This window comes from Seriola aureovittata, chromosome 1 (genome assembly GCF_021018895.1).
Source record: "Seriola aureovittata isolate HTS-2021-v1 ecotype China chromosome 1, ASM2101889v1, whole genome shotgun sequence".
NCBI classification, from domain to species: domain Eukaryota; kingdom Metazoa; phylum Chordata; class Actinopteri; order Carangiformes; family Carangidae; genus Seriola; species Seriola aureovittata.
The window spans coordinates 8,355,106-8,374,789 of NC_079364.1; the positions used below are offsets into that span (position 1 = coordinate 8,355,106).

The window sequence follows — 19,684 nt, forward strand, 5'->3', positions numbered from 1 at the left end:
CCAAATAGTTGACCACTTCTATTTTTTCCAAGTAACCTCTAAAATTATTTACATTTATGTACTGAGGAAAGTTATGTATGCATCTTCTGTAACTGGTAGCAATAATTAAATTAGTCCAATAATCAGCACACTATAGTTAAGCAATGATTGAGGACAAAACCATCAAATCAAGCATTTATAACACTTTCTTATTGTTCAAACCATTTTACATTCAATTCTGCAAAATTGGATGTAGGTTAACTGATGACTCATTATTCTTAATATATTTCTGTGAGAGTTGTATTGCAGTACTTTTGTATTTTATCCATCCAAAAAAGTTTTTTTTTTTTTGGATTTATGAAGCCTTTTGTAACAGTCTGTTAGATTTCTGTTTTCTGTGATTGTGGTTATGTAGATTGAAAACACAGTTCTGTGCAGCAAGACAAAATTTTTGATGTGCTGTGCCATTTCCGAATACAAAAGATACATTTATTTGTGAAACCTCACAGTATAGCTTTTCACTTTACACGACAAAATTAACTGAAATTGACTGATATCAAAATAAACAAACTATTTTTATCTCATGTTAATTTTTATTTATTTTTTTATTATTACAAAATGTTATAATAAAAATGAGTAAGAAACAATAAGTAAATCAAAGTAAATTTTGATGTTCGGTTATGCTTATGATAATGATCAACGATAATTTGTTTTCATAGAAAGGCAATTTAAAACAGCACAAAACTGTTTTGGACATATGAGGAATCATGCAAGACAACAGAATCATTTCAATACAAGATACTGCAGCTGCAATGTTCGATGTATGGAATATATTTTAGTCAGGATCTTCTAATAGATAGATTGTAATGAACAATAATACACAGGTAACATCACATAGCAAACCACAGTTGCATTCTTTGTAGGTAAGCAAATTACATCATAAACAATGCTTTGTAGGATCAATATTTTTCAGTCATTTCAAAACTGGGACGAGGGAATCAAATTCAAATGTTAACTGATAGCACACCATCAGGCTGTGTTATATAAAAGGAAAAAGCTGGCCATTTTCACCACTATAATGTGAGGCACATAATTATTTATGCATTACATACATAAGTCCTCAGTTAGGTTAAATGTTTGGTGATAAAGAAGTCCCATACACACTAGGTGAGTTAACTGTGTCCAAATTACTGCCCCATGAGTTTACAAATTGTTGTTGGTTAGTAGACTTTTGTTTTCACTGCGATAAAGCTCTCAAGTGAAAAAGTCTTTGGAAATGGCTTCCACAAAGTTGGGTGCTGACATGAGGATCCCGATGGTGCAGAGGATAGTGATGAGTGAGAAAGCCATGAGACAAAGCCTGTCGATAACAGATGCAGCAAATTTCCACTCGTTGCACACTGACTCGTGCTCGTCTTGGTAACGGAAGCGTTTGGCAATATAGCGCACCTCGTCCAGGATCTTGACCAGCTCTGGCTCCAGACTCTTCATGAAGGGGGTCTGACCTGCGGGGAGGAGCATCTCATCCTCACCTTCCTGTCCAGCCAGTCGTCCACACGCGGCCCCGGAGTCAGATGAGGTGGCAGCTGTGGAGTAGTGAATGCTCTCCAGGCTGCGCATGCCAACATAGAGCACGTTGCCGTTGGTGGGTGGGGGGGCTGAGGCGCCAGCACTGACGTCTATGCTGGTCACGCTGCTCCGTGGAGCCTTATTGTGACAGGCTGAACGCACCCGCTCCTCACCTGGGCGCTTCATGCGCAGGAACCAGGCGCACCAGTTCAGCAGGATCACACGGGTCTACGGGATCAAAACGACAGTGAATAAGGAACAGATCAACAAGGCTCTTGTTAACTTAAAATTAAACCTTGAAGAAATGAGACACAACATACAGCCTGTCTTCAAGTTTAATTTGTTTGGGTCAGAAACGGCCCAACATTTCAGAGAGGTGCTCACTCTGCTCCAAACTGACATACATGTCCTAACTGGTTAGCTATCTTTACCACATCTGAACACCAAGTGATTTTCTGGTGATGTCCTGAGGACTTTTCAGCATATGTCCATCTGAGATACCTCATGGACACATGGCTTTACACAAGCAAATGCATGTTTATCTTCATAAACCACTGCAAGTGAAGCAAAAAACAAAAGCAGCACAATCAAAGTAAATGTCCGCCATTTATCATAATCTATTCACAGTTCTGGGGTGTGGTTGAGAGGCAAATGACTTATGTTGGTGTTGATAAGATCATAGTAAGTCACAGGTAATGGTGTAACATGACAGAAGACTCACCCACTTTGGCATCTTGCTTCCATCAGGGTCATGGTGGTGATATTGTAATACCAGAACTGTAGCAATTACTGAGAGCCCAACAATGACCATTGTAGTAGCAAAGTACTGAGCTGGGTAAAGAAGAAACAGAGGACATTTAAAACAGATGCCACTAAATTTATAACGAAAAAAAAAAAACTGGATAAAATATATAGTGTAGGGAAACAGAAAAGCTCACAGTCCAAGAGAGCAAAATAACCTTTTTGTTTCAAACACAGCACTCACTTTATGTGTGTCAGAGAAATGCAAAAATCTACTTCTTTATTTCACTCTTTCAAATATGGTGGCTCAGATCTCTAAATAAAAAAATAAAAAAATATTGGATGGTTGCTTAAACTCAGTTAGACCGGGATATAAGAAATGACTATGCAATTTGCCACCCGTGTCTTCCCACTGATAGTAGCTGACACCCATAGCGACTGCTTTTAACATTAGCCTGGCTTACCTATTAAAGGCACCGAGTCTGATGTGGCAGGCATAATCTCTGCAACTAGCAGCATAAAGACAGTCAGGGAGAGCAGGACTGTAATGCCTGGGGAGGAAACCAAAGCTCAGTTAGCGTTTCACAACAGAACCATTAAATGCAATGAAAAGTCTTAAAATCACACAGTTATGACAGAGACCCATGGTTCTTTGAACCTGCAAAATATGTCATACTTTTTCATCCTTAAAATGATTTTGTAATAACATGCCAAGGATTAGGTGAGCTTTTCTGATGTTTAGCTTTCTGTAGACTAATTGTTTTCTTCCATTTATGTGCTTCCAGTTGCACCAGACTAACTTCTATTCTGTTACCTATTCTTGCTTTGTTCGTATTTTGTGTGAAGTTCTCCAATCTATGCCATGCATTTGTAATGCCTTATATTCTTATGCTAATTTTGCCTTGTTCAAATTTCATGCTACTTTCCCACAATGGGATGCTGCACTGAAGCCAGCAGAGAAGGACAATCCCCCCCAAATCAGAATTGCAGCTGTTAAAGTTTATCACTATCACTATCAGAGCTGAGAATGCACAAGTAGAGACGAGTTTTAACTAATGAGGTGACACAGTTAAGCCACTGGCTCTTGCTGTCTTATTAAAAGACTGAACTTGTAAGTAGGATTAGGAGTCACAGATATTCTGGTGTATGTTTGACACCTCTGCCGTAATGCTGTCAGGACTGCTGCTGCTGCTGTTTCTTATACTGTATCTGTGGAACTAGGAGGAGCATGTGAATCCTTTTTAAATGACGATGAGTGTTGCATGCATGATCTCAAATATCATAACTAATACTGTGTTTTAAAAAGATTATCAAAGAATGAATTAACAAAAATCATTATAAAAAAAAATTCCATTTCATTTTATTGGTGGTGATATTTTTGTCTTTTAGACTATTTGAAAAACTGCATCTGAATAACTGTAAAACAGCTTATCTTTACAGTAACAATGATTCAGTTCCTCTGGATAATCCAACCATCTCACTGCCAACACCCGTAATTAGGAACTATTTTCTACCGAAAGCAGAAAATACAAACAATATTCTCTAGAATGAGTGTATCAAACACAAACTAAATCCCCTTCAGCTCCAGTGTAAGGAGATGCAAGAAGATGCTTTTGAAAATGTCAACACCTCTCCAAATAAAACCTTAATATTATGCAGAGCTAGATGCAAAATGGGACAACATCTTTTTGCTTTGTAATTTGGAAGAACCAATCCTTTAAACCAATAAACAAAGTTCATTGAAACATGATCCCAGTACTGGTGATGAATCTCATAATAAAAACAGACATTTCCAATACTGATATAAAAACATAGATGCAGACATAAACACCCAAATCACACTAATGTAGGTATGAATGGATTTTGTACTGTCATACTTACAGTATATTACATGTGTTATTCTTATTTGCAATTACTCTTACTACATCTTCATTTTTCATTCAGTACATGTTAAGGGGTACAGGATAGAGATGCTTAGTAATTGAATGCAAAATGCAGTGGTGATGATAGTTAAGCTTCACACACAATAATAATAATCCTGTTGATCTATTTGCCCATTTTGCAAATCATAATTCTCATGACAGCCCAATTCTACTGAAATTAAATCAGAGAATAAATGCTGCCATGAGAACATATTGCTCAATGTGGGTTCACCATTCTGAAATAATAATAATAGCAACGAGCGGCTGGGTTGATATACTGACTCCATATACAGTAGATTTGGACCACACGTTCCCACACACACACACACACACACACACACACACACACACACACACACACTTACACACACTCGCACAGTATATATATATGTATATATATATAACATATGACATATGCCTGATGTGAGCTGTGAACAACAGTAAATAAAACACTTTCAAAAACATTTTTGATAGGGAACATTAAGATCTTCGTAACAGCCTATTACACCTCACATGAGCAATTCTCATTCCCAATTTACTCTATCTGTCCATGAGCTATTAAAACATCAGAGGGAATGCACACATGTAGGTACAAACACACACATAAGCCCACACATCTGGCTCTAAAGCACTGTTTGGTTAATGAAGGAATCCAGCTGCAGGAGTCTAATGATTTGCGGAAGGTACAAACTGCATAAATCAACGCTCAGACTCGCCCCACTTCCCCAACCCGCTCCCACATAGAGTAAACACACACGAACACACACCACCACCCACCCACCCACTGACACAGTCTACATAAAGCCTATATATAATTTATGCACAAACTCCTCTGACAGTTTAGTCAGCTACTAAGTGCCGATTACCACTTTACTTCACAAGGCCACAGAGGAAGTGGATTAACAACAAACGATTCATTTTCATAAAATGACCGATTGCCCAGGAGGCAAATGGGCTCCGATTAAAAGTTGTTTTCAATGAAGAATAAATAAAGAATAATAGAAAGGTTGGCTGTGTGTCAAAACGTGCACTGTGAAGGATTTGACTTGACTGAGATTTCAGTAGTAGTAGTAGTTTGTTGTTTTTACAGCACACACAGTTAGCAAAGTCAAGATCACAGTTAAGTCAGCATGGCAGGAAGCCACCAAAGTAATGCTCTAGAAATATAAAATTTAGGAGCATGCAGGGTTTCAATGGTCATGTAATTTTAATGGTCATGTAAAACTCTACACACATACGTCTCAAGAAAAGAAGAACATCAACATCCTGATATAATTGAATGGGTCAAAAGTGCATAAGATGATACGTGGCGATAGTCCAAAGATCTATTAGGATCTAAGCAGAATGCATTAGAAAGCATTCAGAAAGTATTCAGACCCCTTCAATTTTTTTACAGTTTGTAGTCCTTTTTTATTTTAGCAACCTTGTGCTAAAATAAATGTAAAACAAAATTCCACCTCATCAATCTACACTCAATACTACATTATGAAAAAATCAAAACAACATTTTTTGCAAATTTATCAAAAAGGAAAAAACTGATATATCACATTGACATAACTATTCAGATCCTTTGCGATGACACTTTAAATTTAGCTCAGGTGCTTCCCATTTCTCTTGATTATCTTTGAGGTGTTTCTACACATTGACTGGAGTCTAACCGTGGTGAATTCAATCGGTTGGACATGATTTGGAAGGGCTAACACCTGTCTATATAAAGTCTCACAGATGACTGGTATACACTACCGGAGCAAAAACGAAGCCCTGAGGCGGAAGGAGCTGCCTGCAGAGCTCAGAGACAGGATTGTGTTGAGGCATAGATCTGGGGGAAGCTACAAAATAAACTCTCCACACAGGATCTCTGGATCTCAGACAGAGTGACCATCAGGTTCTTGGTCACCTCACTTACTAAGGCCATTCTCCCCTGATTGCTCAGTTTGCCTGTCAGCTGTAGGAAGAGTCCCGGTTGATTCAAACTTCTTCCATTTAATAATTATGGAGGCCACTGCGCTCTTGGGAACCTTCAATACAACAGATTTTTTTTTCAAAAATAAAAGAGCAATGCACTGCACTACCCGGAAACTTAATGTGACTACAGTTATGTTACTTAGCAATAGGTCACCTCCAAACAATAGTGAGCGCACTACTTTACTTCTGCAATGAAGCAGGGCCAGACCAGCAATCTGTAGTACGTTTGTGTGTGTATGTGTGTTGCCCTAACCCAGTGAGATCTTCTCCCCAGAGTCCGCAGGCAGAAGGAAGACGAGCAGGGCCAGAGTGGAGATCAGAACACACGGGATGAGCAGATTGAGGCCATAGTAGAGAGTCCGTCTCCGCATCACCACAGTGAAGGTGACATCAGGGTACGGCTCCTCACAGCAGGCGTAGAAACGCTCGTTTCTCCGACCTTGAACCTCTGTGAGGTAAAAACAAAACAAAATCTACTCTGGAAGACTTGACGTGAAAAGTTATGGAGAAATTATCCCTTCACTGACATTTCAATTCTCTCTGCACTTCACAGGTCAAGAGCCCCTCTCACCAACAAGATCCCACTCTCCGTTAGCAATATAGCCACTGATATCTGCCTCCACCATCCTCAGGTCCAGAGAAAAGCCCCCATAAGTCCAGGAGCCAAACTTCAGGTCACATCTCTGGACATCAAAAGGGAACCAGCGCACATCGATGTAGCAAGTGGTCTTGAAGATCCCTGTGTGGTTGGAAACATGAAAACACAAGGCTTTGATATGTACTGTACCGAATGCAGAGGGAGATGGAAATAAAAGAAATGACAGTGCCCAACAGCTGGAGAGGTTTTACACCGAGAAGCTATGAGAGTCTGAGTGCCATCCATCCTAACAAGGGTAAAAAAATCAAATATGAAACTAATTTCAATCCATTTTTAAGAAAGATATGAGACGCTGGCAGTAAACAACGTTTCTCCTCTGTCTCATTGCCATGCAGATGATAAACCTCAGCAGGGAGCGAATGGTGATGGGGAGCAGACAAGTAGAATGACTCCTATTTACTGCGATGAACCTCAGTGAAAAAGACCTAGTAATTTGGTAGGTTACATCTGCATACATCTTTACTCATTTAACGCAGTTGTGCTGAGCTCAAGTGGCAAATGACTAATTTGCACCAATATGGCATTCAATGAGGGTTCATTCTGAACTAAGTTGCGAGGCAATTTGCTTGTGACAGAGGCAATCGACCCAGAAGAAATTCAGTGATGGAGCTATTTACGCTGGTATTGATTAAGATGCTGAGGTGAAGCAGGCCCGTGCTTTTGCATCGTAAGGGAAAAAACACTGGGAAGAACAGCCTGCCAGAAAACGCCCTGTGTTTCGATGTTTTTCCCATCCATGAATGTGTGTGCATGTGTACATACAGATGGGTCGATGGTTTCACAGAAAAGTATCATAGATTTTCTACGACCACACGTTCTGGCGCTAGTAGGTCAGCTGGGGCTTGATCAGGAAATAACTTCACTGCTCAAAGCGTCTGGCACTAGTGGGTCACTAGAGGTGTGATCAGGAAATAGCTTCACTGCTCAAAGCATCGAGCACTAATAGTGAAGAGATGGGCATTCTGGGAAAATACATTTGGTTTTATTCTCAAGAGTTAGATGAGAAAATGAAAACCACACTTATACAATAATATAATATATAATAAATATACTACTATATACTATATACTACTAGCCTCAGCCAGTAGCTGGGTAGCTTAGTTTAGAATAAAGGCAGGAAACAGGGGGAAACAGCTAGCCTGGCTCCGTCCCTACAGGGGGCAAATTAAAGTTTTGCATGGACTAAACAAAGGAAATAAAAATTGTTAATTATTGACCTTTTGTCTTGCTATCAGGTAGATTTTATGTTTTTATCTTTGCACAGAGCCAGGCTTGCTGTTTCACCTGTTTTAAAGGAGCTATTTATCAGTTTTGCTATTGCTACATAGCCTTAGCGTTAACAGCTGTTTACTTACCCGTCTAAAAGAAACATTGTGAGTTCAGCATTAATTTTCTTTCCTTTACTTATCAAGAGCTGTCTCCAGCAGTGGAAAGCAACACCAACATGAAGTCTTGTCTCTATCCCGTCTTTTGTTCTACTTAAGTTAGCATGCTAACCAGCTAGCTAGCTAACAAGCTAGCCAATGTCAACCTTCTCGTCTAAAGTGAATAATGTAAAAATGTTACACAATTTCTTTAGTAAAATAACGATGTGAATTTAGTCCTGTGAAGGTAAAAAACAAACCCCTTAGGTTATCTGATAGCTGTAGGGAGTTAATTCAAAGCTCAGAATATTCAGCAGCTTCTTCTGTTGTAAGCCTTAGTAGAAATCCCCACGAGAAAATACAACATAATGTTTATACAGTTTATCCTGTTTATACAGCACAATGGTAGAGCTAGGAAGTTAAATTTTGTGCAAATTCATTCAGTTCATGTTTTTATGACAACAAGACTATGAATCAAAAGACTGACAACTACTGTGATTTTATGATATTTGCATATGATTTCTATGAGACAATAATGATACCTCATCGTGGTTATTGTTCCCTGACAACCCTGAATAACTCCAGCACACCTCAGCAGCTAAGAGTTAATATTTGCTCATTATTTGCGTTTATGTCGCTCCACTCCGTCCTATGATGCTATACTGGACCTGCATTCATGTTCACTGCTCTGAATAATTAAAACACAACACCAAAGGTTGGTGACAAGTACCTGTTCAATAATACCCATGTGGGTACAGATGCGCTCTAATGGCAGACTTGGATAATGTAAGGCGTTTTCATATATGAATGATTCAAACCCAAGCTGCTGCCCTCTGTGGACCACTACTGTCAGATCTCTTAGTTGAACTGTAATGCAATAATGTTTCAATAATTAAAGAAGTGAACTGTGATACACTAGGAGTACTTATTACATATTTAGTCACACAAACAACAAATACTGCAGAGCAGGGGTGGGCCAGTTTCAGCATTGTTCAATTGGAGGGTGCAGGTTGTGTTGAGACACAGGCCTATACTGCATGTTGTTTTTATTTTTGAGTTTTGCATTTCTGTTAAATATAAAACAGGTTTATAAATCTGGTTGTTTTAGGGTTGTATCCAAGGACAGGTCACTGAGAGTTTACAGAGTCACAGCAGCAAATGTTCATGTTTATTTGGCAAAAAAAAACAAACAAACAAACAACAAAACTCTGATGTAAGCTTTGCGTCACCACTCCTGTCAACTCTAGTGTCACATTTGCCTTGACAGCCTTTTTCCTTCCATGCACTAACTCTCCTCTCATTTCAGATCCACTCTCCGTCCCTTGCTCTTCCCTGCCCACGCACACACCTGTTCCCTTCCTCCCATTAGCTCTGTAGTATATGCTGTACGTACACCGGCCACTTTCAATCACTTTTTGTCAGATTGTCTATTGTGCTTCAGCTATAGATTTCCATCCTTCAGTTTTCTGCATGCTGATGTACATACAGTTTAAAAATGAAGTAATCTGATTGGCAGTATGGATTCCATGTGAACAGAGAGCTAATGGTATTCCAATGAATTAATGCAAAGAGGGGATACTATCATGAAATCAAAAAATAAACAAAAATTAAATGACAGTAAAAATGTCTCCCTTTTGGGTTATGTTTGTTTAGACTCTAGAGGCAGAATGTAAGGTTTACTTATATGTTTTGTATAAAAATAGTATGTGTTTCATTTGATTTCACTGAGAGGAAAGCTTTCACTTTGCTGCTTATGTAAGTTTTGCTGTGTATCTCAGGTGTTTTTCAAATCAAGTAGCATCTGTGACTATTTTGAGATATTTTTAGGTGTGAAAAAAATTGCAGAGGAAGGGAGCAATGATCCAACATCTAATATTTCCACTGAGTAAACATCTGGTTTTGTCTGATACTGAAATGTGAGTGTTAACTGAGATTATAATTCTTACCTGGAGGTATGTAAGAACAGGCGCCCGTGGAATTGACCAAAATGTTGGTGCGGAAAGTACCATCAAATCTTTCATCTGCACTGTAGACAACATGAAACTATGTCAGTATTTCCCGCTGAGTTATCTGTAACCCAAATACAGCTTCAGTAGAAAACACCATAATTAATTCATAAACTGGTAGGACCTTTGCAAAGACCCGCTATTAATTATAAGGATGTAACATAAATTTGGATAAGCCGCAAACAGCGAGGGGAACAGATGTGGTGGAGAAATACAAACATTTCTCTAACTCCTTATTGCAGCAGGTACAGAGCACACGAGGAGTCACAACTGATGCAACGTTTCCCTGGAGATGGGTATTCAGTGGTTACCCTCATTCTCCCCTGCTACCTACAATTCATTCCCTCTAAATGAACTCCCCAGAGGGGGAGGCAGGGTTGAGCTTCAGTTGAAAGAGTTGCTTGAAAAAGAAAAAAAAAACTTAACTTGCAGCAGCGTCTAATTCAAAGAGTCTCAGATCAAGGCGTTACTCAGTGGGACAATGACAAATGAAGTACACTGCTTTTTCCCTCATTAGCTGATGGGGGGTAGAGTGCCTCTAATGTGATTTGTTAAGATCTTTCTTTTAAAGATTGATTAATGGTGATCTCTTTAGTATTTTCCACAAGGGACATAAAATAAAATGCTCTTTCTCCCATCTTTCTGATACAAGTTTATTCATTTGTTTAAATGATTTATTGCTCCAAAGTGTTCTTTTAGACAGTACAGCATATATCTAAACTGCAGAGCACCACTAACCTTGAAGTGTTATACTCCTGTCTGAAACCCAGCTTACATAACAGGACACAGGACGTTCACTTTATGCACATTGATCTTCCAAGCTTGTGCAAGATGTAAATGCTTAGTTTTAAAAAATTAAATATTTGTTCCAAAAGAAGTGAGGTTTAAGTTTGTTCATACATCTTTTGTTTTCTGCTTGTGAATACCTCTCTGGAAGATATCCCGAACAAGTCCTTTAATAACCCGGGGTCTGAAGCCTGAATATTCTAGCACATTCTGACATGTCACCAGAGAGCAAAAGAAAAAAGAAATTCCCACCGCAGAGCTTGAAGTCCTGCTGTCAGAAATCAGCAGATGAAAACATAAAAAATTTAGCTGTGTCATCCGGGACCCAAAAAATGCAAAGTTGGAGTTAAACCAACTTAAAAAAAAAGCTGTGTCCACCAGAGTGGTCCTTAAAAATGGGAGGTGCTCAAGGAGAAAATTTTATTCAATTATTCAGATTTTTATTGTATTTGAATTCACTAACATATATAAAAATCCAAATTCACTCACAAGGTATTAAATTAATAAGTCAGTTATTTTACAAGTCATCTGCACATGACTTGTTCGACAGGTCGGTCTGGATCAATTCTACATCCTAAAACATTTTGTGCACATATTCTCTTAAATCACTTGTAGAGGTGAAGAATGAAACTGTTCGGAGTGGTGTGTCTTTTTCAAACACACGTCCACAGAGCCAATACAAACAATTCCTTTATGTTTCAGAAATGTCAGATATGTGGTGTCCAACAAATCGCAGTCAGTGTGGCAAATATAATCCAAAAAAATGCATCTTCCCTCCAAGATCTCTCCCCTTTACATCGTGCAGAGGAAGATGCATTCAGGCGGAGTCTGACACCGTGCATTTCTAATGTGCCAACCACACCTACCTGTTATAGAGCAGGATGTCTGGCTTCCAAATGAAATTGTCAGGAAATCTCACATTGGGAACACCTGGATACTCCGATTCATTCCACTGGAGGTAATGATCATTCCAGTACTGTGGGACACAGAAACATAACATACTTTTCATAAATTACATACGTACTGTATCTTTGACATCTTTATGGGGGGTAGCTGAATATGCTGAAATATGGAGGGCGATATCCTGGTACCTGTACCTTTCAGAAAAATGATAAGACAGTGACAAATACAATAGGAGCCACAGGTGCTTTGGTAGATCCTGCTTTCATGTGTGGAGGATCAGAATCTTATTATCATATACCCACGCATAGGTCAGGATGTTATTATGTCCATTTAACACTGTCGGTAAATATAATTCAAATGACTGATGATCAGTTGGAAAACACTTCTTCAATTGCAGCAGTCATGTTAGGGAAGCCCAGATCTCTTCCTACTATAGAAGTGACTTCTTTAGCTTTACATAGTTTATCTGATACCATGTAAATAACACACACTCAAGTCTCACGGACTGACGCTGCAGCAGCAGCCTGATTTTCTTATTCTTTGAAGATGAGGGGTTATATTCTGAGTAATGAGATGGATATTTATGCATACTTTAGTACATTTACTTGTTGAAGTTTTATTCTGTTTACATTTATTTGCTCTATTCATTTTTATTTTTACTTGATAGTGCGTGTTGTTTTCCTCTGGAGCACCAGCAACAGCTGTGGTCAGAGGTATGATATGATCTCATTCAAGTCTCTCTGGAATCCAGTGTCAGGAGATCTTCTACAACGTAGAACTTTAACCCCTGAGCTGTGCCTCCTGTTGTAAATCATGGAGGTGACAGGTACGCTTGGTTATTTTAACAGGGCTGAGCTGACAGTTGAAAAGCCAAGGTGGCATCAAAATGGAAAATGGACAAAACACCAGAAAAAATAACGACTAGTATACTGATAATAGTTACCACTTAAAGTGAAACTGCACAATTTGTGAGAGTCAAAACATGATTGGAAAGTTGAATCTTTCACCATATGTGACCTCTTTGAAAAACAAGCACAAAACCAGGCCCACACCAGATGTGAGCATATGATGACTTTGGCTGAATTCCAGCTCAGGACAGCCAAATGTTACAGCTGGTCAACTTGGCTAACACATGGTATCTTGGGTTTTTAGGCCTTGATGAAGATGCCTTTTCTTGTCAGATCTATAAGTTATTATTGAATTATTTTATACCATAGTGGTGTTCAAAAAAACAGCTGTGGCCAGCATGAAGAAAAATAAAGGGCAGTACCTAGTCCCCAGAGACTTGCATCTGTTTTAACAGAAATACTCATTTCTATCACTGATCCTTGTCTCCTCCATTTTTTCTATGTTGTTAAGGAATATTTTGACATTAGAGGAAACATGCTTATTTGCTTTCTTCCTTAGAATTAGATGAGAAGATCAATACCCTAATTCTCTCATATCTTCCTGTTAAAGTATGAAGCTGGAGTCGGCCACCAGTTAGCTTAGCTTATCATAAGGACCTGAATCAGAGTGAAACAGCTAGCCTAGCGCCAGTTTCCGCACAGATTGAACAAGATAAAGACGTGTCAGTGAGTTAACTTTAGAGTGTCAAATTATTTCATGTGTCAATGATTTCACCCAGGTGTGTTGGGTGGTGCTAGCTCTTCTCTGTGGGAGGCTGGAGAGGATACTACCCTCACTCCAGTCCGAGTGAGAGATTTAAAGTTTGACGTCTTGGGAGTTGTTGTATGTTTCACTTGGGATTTAATGTGGGTGCTGCTTTTTAACATTTGTGTGTCTGGATGTTGCAGTGTGGCCACGCAACCTTTTAACAGATGCTCGCTATGAGATGTTAATCTACTTTGTGTGGGAAATGTTGATATAGCAGGTATATGACGTTAATGTTATTTTTTAGGTTTAAGTATTTAAAAATTTTGCAATTATTGTTTGTGTTTTGCGGTGATTGCCAGTTGGTGTTACCACTGTTTTCCTGCTGGTCATTTGTCTTTGTTTGTGAGGTTTGTTCTCTTTGGTTAGTCCGCCCGGCCTCGCCTGTGACGGACCAGTTTTGCTTTTGCTTTTTTTGTTAATTGTTGTGTTAGCTTTGTTTTGCCACTTCTCCCATTCCAACCTGCTTTGGGGGAATAAATCGCTTTAATCCCTAGCAGGACTGAGATCGGATGTGTTTGCTGGTTGTATTCACGTGTGAATTGAAGTGATCTGTGTTTCAGTATTGAGTGTGACAGTTTGGTGAGCAGTAACCTCTGATTTATTCATCACGCATGGTTCTCAATGTTCTTCAGTCAACTTTAGGGAATTATTGGAGTATATGATTAGCTACCTTTTGGGAACGTGAATAGGGTTTGTGCTGTATGTGTTGTGTTTAATGCAATAAATATTGGCACCTGTATTTATCTAGTGCTGGTGTAGGACTGTTGTACTAAATGCTACATATTCCTTTGAGCCACTTTTAATGAAATTCACTGATGGCCCCAGGAGAGGGAAACATGGTGAAAACAGAAGTGTATTGGGCATTAACAAGACTAAAATATTACACAGCCATTTGTCATTGCAGTCAACCACTAATATGATGTCTGAATCTAAAAGTGAAGCTGCTCAATTATTCATGTCATTATTTTTCTAAATGCTACAGTAGTCAGTGCAATTATAATTTATTCATTCGAACACTATCCTGAGGCAGTTAAACATCTTATAATTACTACTCTCTGGCAGAAAATGATTGAGTGTGTAATCTTCCAGAGCCATCTTCACTGTGTCAAAGTGTCCTTCAGAGATGAAAACATCTTTAGGACATTTAAAATTTCTTTCGTTGAGTCCACACAAATAGACTGAGCGAATACATGCTAAATCGACGCTAACAGACAGTAGATACCGCGGATGCTGTCTGCACTATCTTGTGTTTGAGAGCCGGAGTCAATTGTGTGGGTTTGGGGTGAGAGAGATTGAATGAGGCTGCTGCTGTGATTCCACATCGTGGTGATTTAAAACAGACCAAACAGCCTTCATGCAGCTTGCTGACGGTGCAGCAGCAGGAAACTGGCGTCACACAATAGACGGGTTGCGATAAAAACATCTGCGTTCATACACTTCATCTCGCTACATGGGGGAGAAAGGGGTGCATTGCTCCTGTGGAAGATGAAAAGGGAAAGACTGGGTACCAGTTGATGTGCTAAAGAGGCTTTTAAGACAATTACTATACATTTCACAAACGATACTAGTAATTGGTCACATTTTTGTGAAGAGATGCGCAGTCTAAATACCAGGTGTAAAGCTAAAATTACAATTAAAGTTTGACATGTAGAGTTAGATGATGAGATGGACACAAATCACATGACTGCACAGTCGGTTAATGGTTAGCGTAGCTTCGCATAAAGACTAGCAATAGGGGGAAACATCTAGCCTGCCTTTATCTTAAGGTAAAAAAATCCACCTACCAGCATCCCTATAGCTCTCTAATTACCATGTTATATCTTGTTTGTTTAGTCTTACTTCAGGAAGTCACAGCCACAAAATAATCTGCCTCTCTCGCCCAGTGTATGATCAGATAAACTCCAGTATCTTGTGACCACAAACATGATGAGTACGTACAGAAAATAGATGTTTTTTTTGTTGTTTAAAATGTTGAAATATGTAGTTGTGCAGCACGCAAACTGCTCTACAATTATAGTAGTTAAATGTGCAGGGAAAATTCTTACCAGTTTCAGCCAAATGTTGGTTGTTAAAATCTGATTCTTCTCATCCTGTTAGAAAAACATGATATTCATTACTATTATTATTCTGTTTAATAAATTTCACACATATCTAATAATATTATTTCATTTCACGAAGGAGGAATCATGGTATTAAAAAAATGTAAACGTCCACAACAGCTTCACCTCTCACGACTGAGGTGGTGACAAGCACCAAGACAAGCAAATGTAAAAACCGTATATAAACGATGATACTCAAGGAGCTTGTTCTATGTCCCACGTTTCTCGTAGCTGTGAACGCAGAAGATAATGACAATCCCTGTAGTAACTGATGATTACAATCTACACAAGAGCGACTTATCATAACACGGCTTTCTGCAGTGCACGCAGTATGCATGCAGGTACTGTATGTGTGGAGAGCCATCATTTACATACCACATCAATGATCTGCATGAGGCTGAGGCCAAAGTCAACAGTGAGCTTGTTAGAGTCATCGGAGACTGGTCTCACCAGTGGGTTGTAGCCACTCATCAGCTCTTTATACAGTCTGTGCTGGTAAACCCCTTGAAGAGAAACTGCAGCGTACAGAAAAACTTGGATAGTAAATATACTTTCATAATTACTTGAGGAAAAAAAAGAAGAGAAAGACAGACACTGTTGGTCACATCAAATGCCAATTCTTTTTCAGTTTCATTGCCAAAACTTCCATTTATACAGCCATCCTGCAGCGGTTGTCTGTCTTATATAACTGATACGGTTTCTTTTGCAAGTAAGAGCAAAAGCATTTTGTTTGGAATAAACGGATAAAGAGTAAATTACTGTGCAGTGACGACCACAAGTGAACAGACACTGACAGGAATGATGCTCTACATTCACCAACAGAAAACCTAAAGAGGAGGAAGTCACAGTACTGCACTTTTTGTAATCAAGTGTTATTTTTTTGGCATTTATTGGACAGACAAATTGAACAAACTTGATGTCTGTCTGTTGTTTGCAGCTGAGCAGGTAAGTGTACAATGTATTTCTACAGCTACAGAAGAAAGCAGTGAGAGGGATTCAAAACAGTAAAGTTACAGGACAGGAAACCAAAACAATGAGCTGAAAGCTGCTAAAGCGCCCTGTAAATCTGAGAGGAACTTAAATTCTGAAGAGCTGTGTGATAATTTGCTGCAAGTTCATCACTACGAGCAACACCTTTCACATAAGTAGTTGTGATCTCTTGTCAATAAAAAAAAGACAATGGTTATAGCCGCTTTAAGTTCAAAGATGAAACTGAGCCATATTTCCCTCTCATCCTATCTCCTACATCATCCAGTCGTCGCCTGAGTTTCAGTTCTCAAAAATAATCTTGCTTTTTCCTCATTCTTGCGGGTTTCACCGTACATCAGGTGACTCCTTGCTGGGGCACTTCTAGACGTCTTCCTGCAGAGATCTGCTGCGACTGTAAGGTCAGACTCTGCACCAAAATAATTTTGCATCTCATTTAAAGGTTGGCATCCAAATACAATACCTGGACTCGATTCATCTCACTGTGCAATCTCAAATCAGACCTGTCCTTCATTTTAACACACTCTCATCTCCCCTTGAGTTATGGAGCGTTTTTGGCAGCATCTCTTCACTTCACTAATGGCCGTGGCCCAATTATCCCAAACCACCTATGAGAAGCAACATTATCCCAATGATTTGGCTCGAAGCTTGTTGTTTATAGGCATCGCCCTATTCCTCTGCTCTCTCTGTCACCTCCACTTCTTTCATAAAAAAGCCAGAAAGATTAGCTGAAAGCATATCTTTGTCCACGGCCCAATCCCATGTGGACGTCCCCATCCCCCCATTCCCAACCCCACCATAATCAAATTTCACTGTGAGGCTCAACAAGAGGACATCAGTGTGAGTAACTGTCCTGGGATGTTTCTGCAGTACTTCTCAGCACATTGGACCACTCGAGGGACGTTTCTGATATGTTGCCAACATGTTGCTGACAGCCGTAAAACGGAGAAGAAAAGCCTTTCTACCTCTTAATCAAATTTAACAGCCATAATAATGTCAGACAGATGGACAAGGGCTTTAAGTAGCCCATAAATTTGCTCCGACCTTAGATGTGCATGTATGTGCACACAATATTACAACTTCCGTCCATCTGCCTCTTCATACATCACTCTCGGGGGAAGCCTCAATTAACAAGTGCCTGTAACAAGTGCCTGAGATTTTAGAATTAGCATAGTTTGCATGCGTCTATAGCACAGGAAGCAGCTGGGTTTGTAATGTTAATACAAATAGAAACATGTGTTGTAACATAGTGTGAAAGGCACAAGGAGAACATTGACACTTTGGTTGTAACATAAAAACCTTTGTTCAGTTACCCAATTCAGTCATGGGTCTTTGAATGAAGAACTTGGCATGACCTTTTTGGTGCTTTCTGGAGCTGTCTCTCTTTCTGTTTGTGTCAATCTATCACACACACACACACACACACACACACACACACACACACACACACACACACACACACACACACACACACACACACACACACAGAACATACGCCCCCTATTAATTGACATGCTGTGATCTGACTGACTAATTTGTCTAATTTTGAGTCCATTTGCCGTGTAACTATCTTCACTTGCATTTACAAAAACTGTCTACACTTCAAGCTAATGATGAAAAACCTCACACAGCATCAGTAAAAGCTGCAAGACATCGCAATGCTGGCAGACAAATCAGTCAAACACTACACGCAACACCATGAAAACTATGATGTAATATGTATTGTAGTCATTGTAGGTCTGAACTAATCACACAGACTGAAGTACTTGAAAGATCTTATTATTAGAATTTCTGATTAAACCAGAGCAGAAAACAAAGCCACATAACATTACCCTGCAAAACAAACTCAGAATACATTGCTGTTGTCTCCGATGGCCAATCCACCCTTGCATAATAAGCAGCTTTAAAGTTGTCCATCTGCCTCTCGGCTTCACTCTCGGGGGCAGCCTCAATTAACAAGTGACTATAAAGTGAAGGCTGAAGAGCCTGAGTCAGTGATTACCATTACATTTGCTGCCTCAATCAAAATATTAAAAATTCAGAGCGGATTTGAATAAAACTGATGAGACACAGCATGTCTTGAAGATTTCATGAACTAATTACCATTTACGGATCAGACTTTTTAGAATTTGCATGGTTTGCATGCATCTAGCACAGGAAGCAGCTGGGAATGTGATTTGTACACAGCAGGGGAAATATGTGTTGCCACATAGTGTGAAAAGCACGAGGAGAACAGGGTTACTCTGCTTACAACATAAAAAAATACCTTTTTTCAGTTTTCTAATGCAGTGAGTGTCTTTCAATGAAAAACTAAGCATGGCACTGCTGGTGCTTTCAAACTGTTTGTATTACACACACACACACACACACACACACACACACACACACACACACACACACACACACTTACTTGTACCTCTATCTCTGCCATCACAAGGGTTATTACAACCCTTTTCTGAACCCTAACAGAAACCTCATTCTACCCGCTACAACTCTAAAACCCAGTCTAAACCCTCTAACAGTCCCGAAAACTTTTTACCAGTCCTCACAATGCAGCATTTACATTATAATTACAACATAATGCCACTCTCACCACCTGCAAGTTTGGGTCTTTACTCACCAAAAAAAAAAAAAAGGCAGGAAAGCAAGATAGCTGTACCTTTACAACAAATGGAAAGTCTTGTCAATTACTTTTCTACAGACATAACCCACATCATTCTTTCCTTTTTAAATACAAAGCTGTGATGAAAATATTTAAATTTCTATAACTTAATATTTAGCATACATTTAGCCTTCTATTGAAGTCACTGGTGATTAAGAATAGCATTACAAAACCCCCCAAAACACTAGATTCCTGTGTGAGTTAATTGACGATTAAAGCGCGTGCTGACCGCCTACCTTCCACCGTGCACGCGGTGACTGCAACGAAAAGTAAAACGTGTAGAAAGTCCATGTTGAACCGAGCACGAAGAGAAGGCAGAGATGCTCTTCAGTTTATTGCTGGACGTAGACGGAGTGCGGGAATAATAGTACTGTCCGTGTGTGTGCG

General features: G+C 39.3%; 1 protein-coding gene across 1 annotated transcript; it reads right to left on the bottom strand.

The window, feature by feature from the left end:
- Nucleotides 1-446: 446 nt before the first annotated feature.
- Nucleotides 447-19,684, bottom strand: LOC130161227 (neuronal acetylcholine receptor subunit alpha-7-like). Its single transcript, XM_056364761.1, has 10 exons — nucleotides 19,534-19,684; nucleotides 16,024-16,163; nucleotides 15,595-15,639; nucleotides 11,857-11,966; nucleotides 10,145-10,224; nucleotides 6,748-6,915; nucleotides 6,430-6,624; nucleotides 2,754-2,840; nucleotides 2,270-2,379; nucleotides 447-1,776 (listed from the first exon to the last, which is right to left on the bottom strand). Exons 1-10 carry the CDS (start codon nucleotides 19,586-19,588, stop codon nucleotides 1,234-1,236), a joined length of 1,533 nt encoding a protein of 510 aa, XP_056220736.1. The 5' UTR covers nucleotides 19,589-19,684; the 3' UTR covers nucleotides 447-1,233.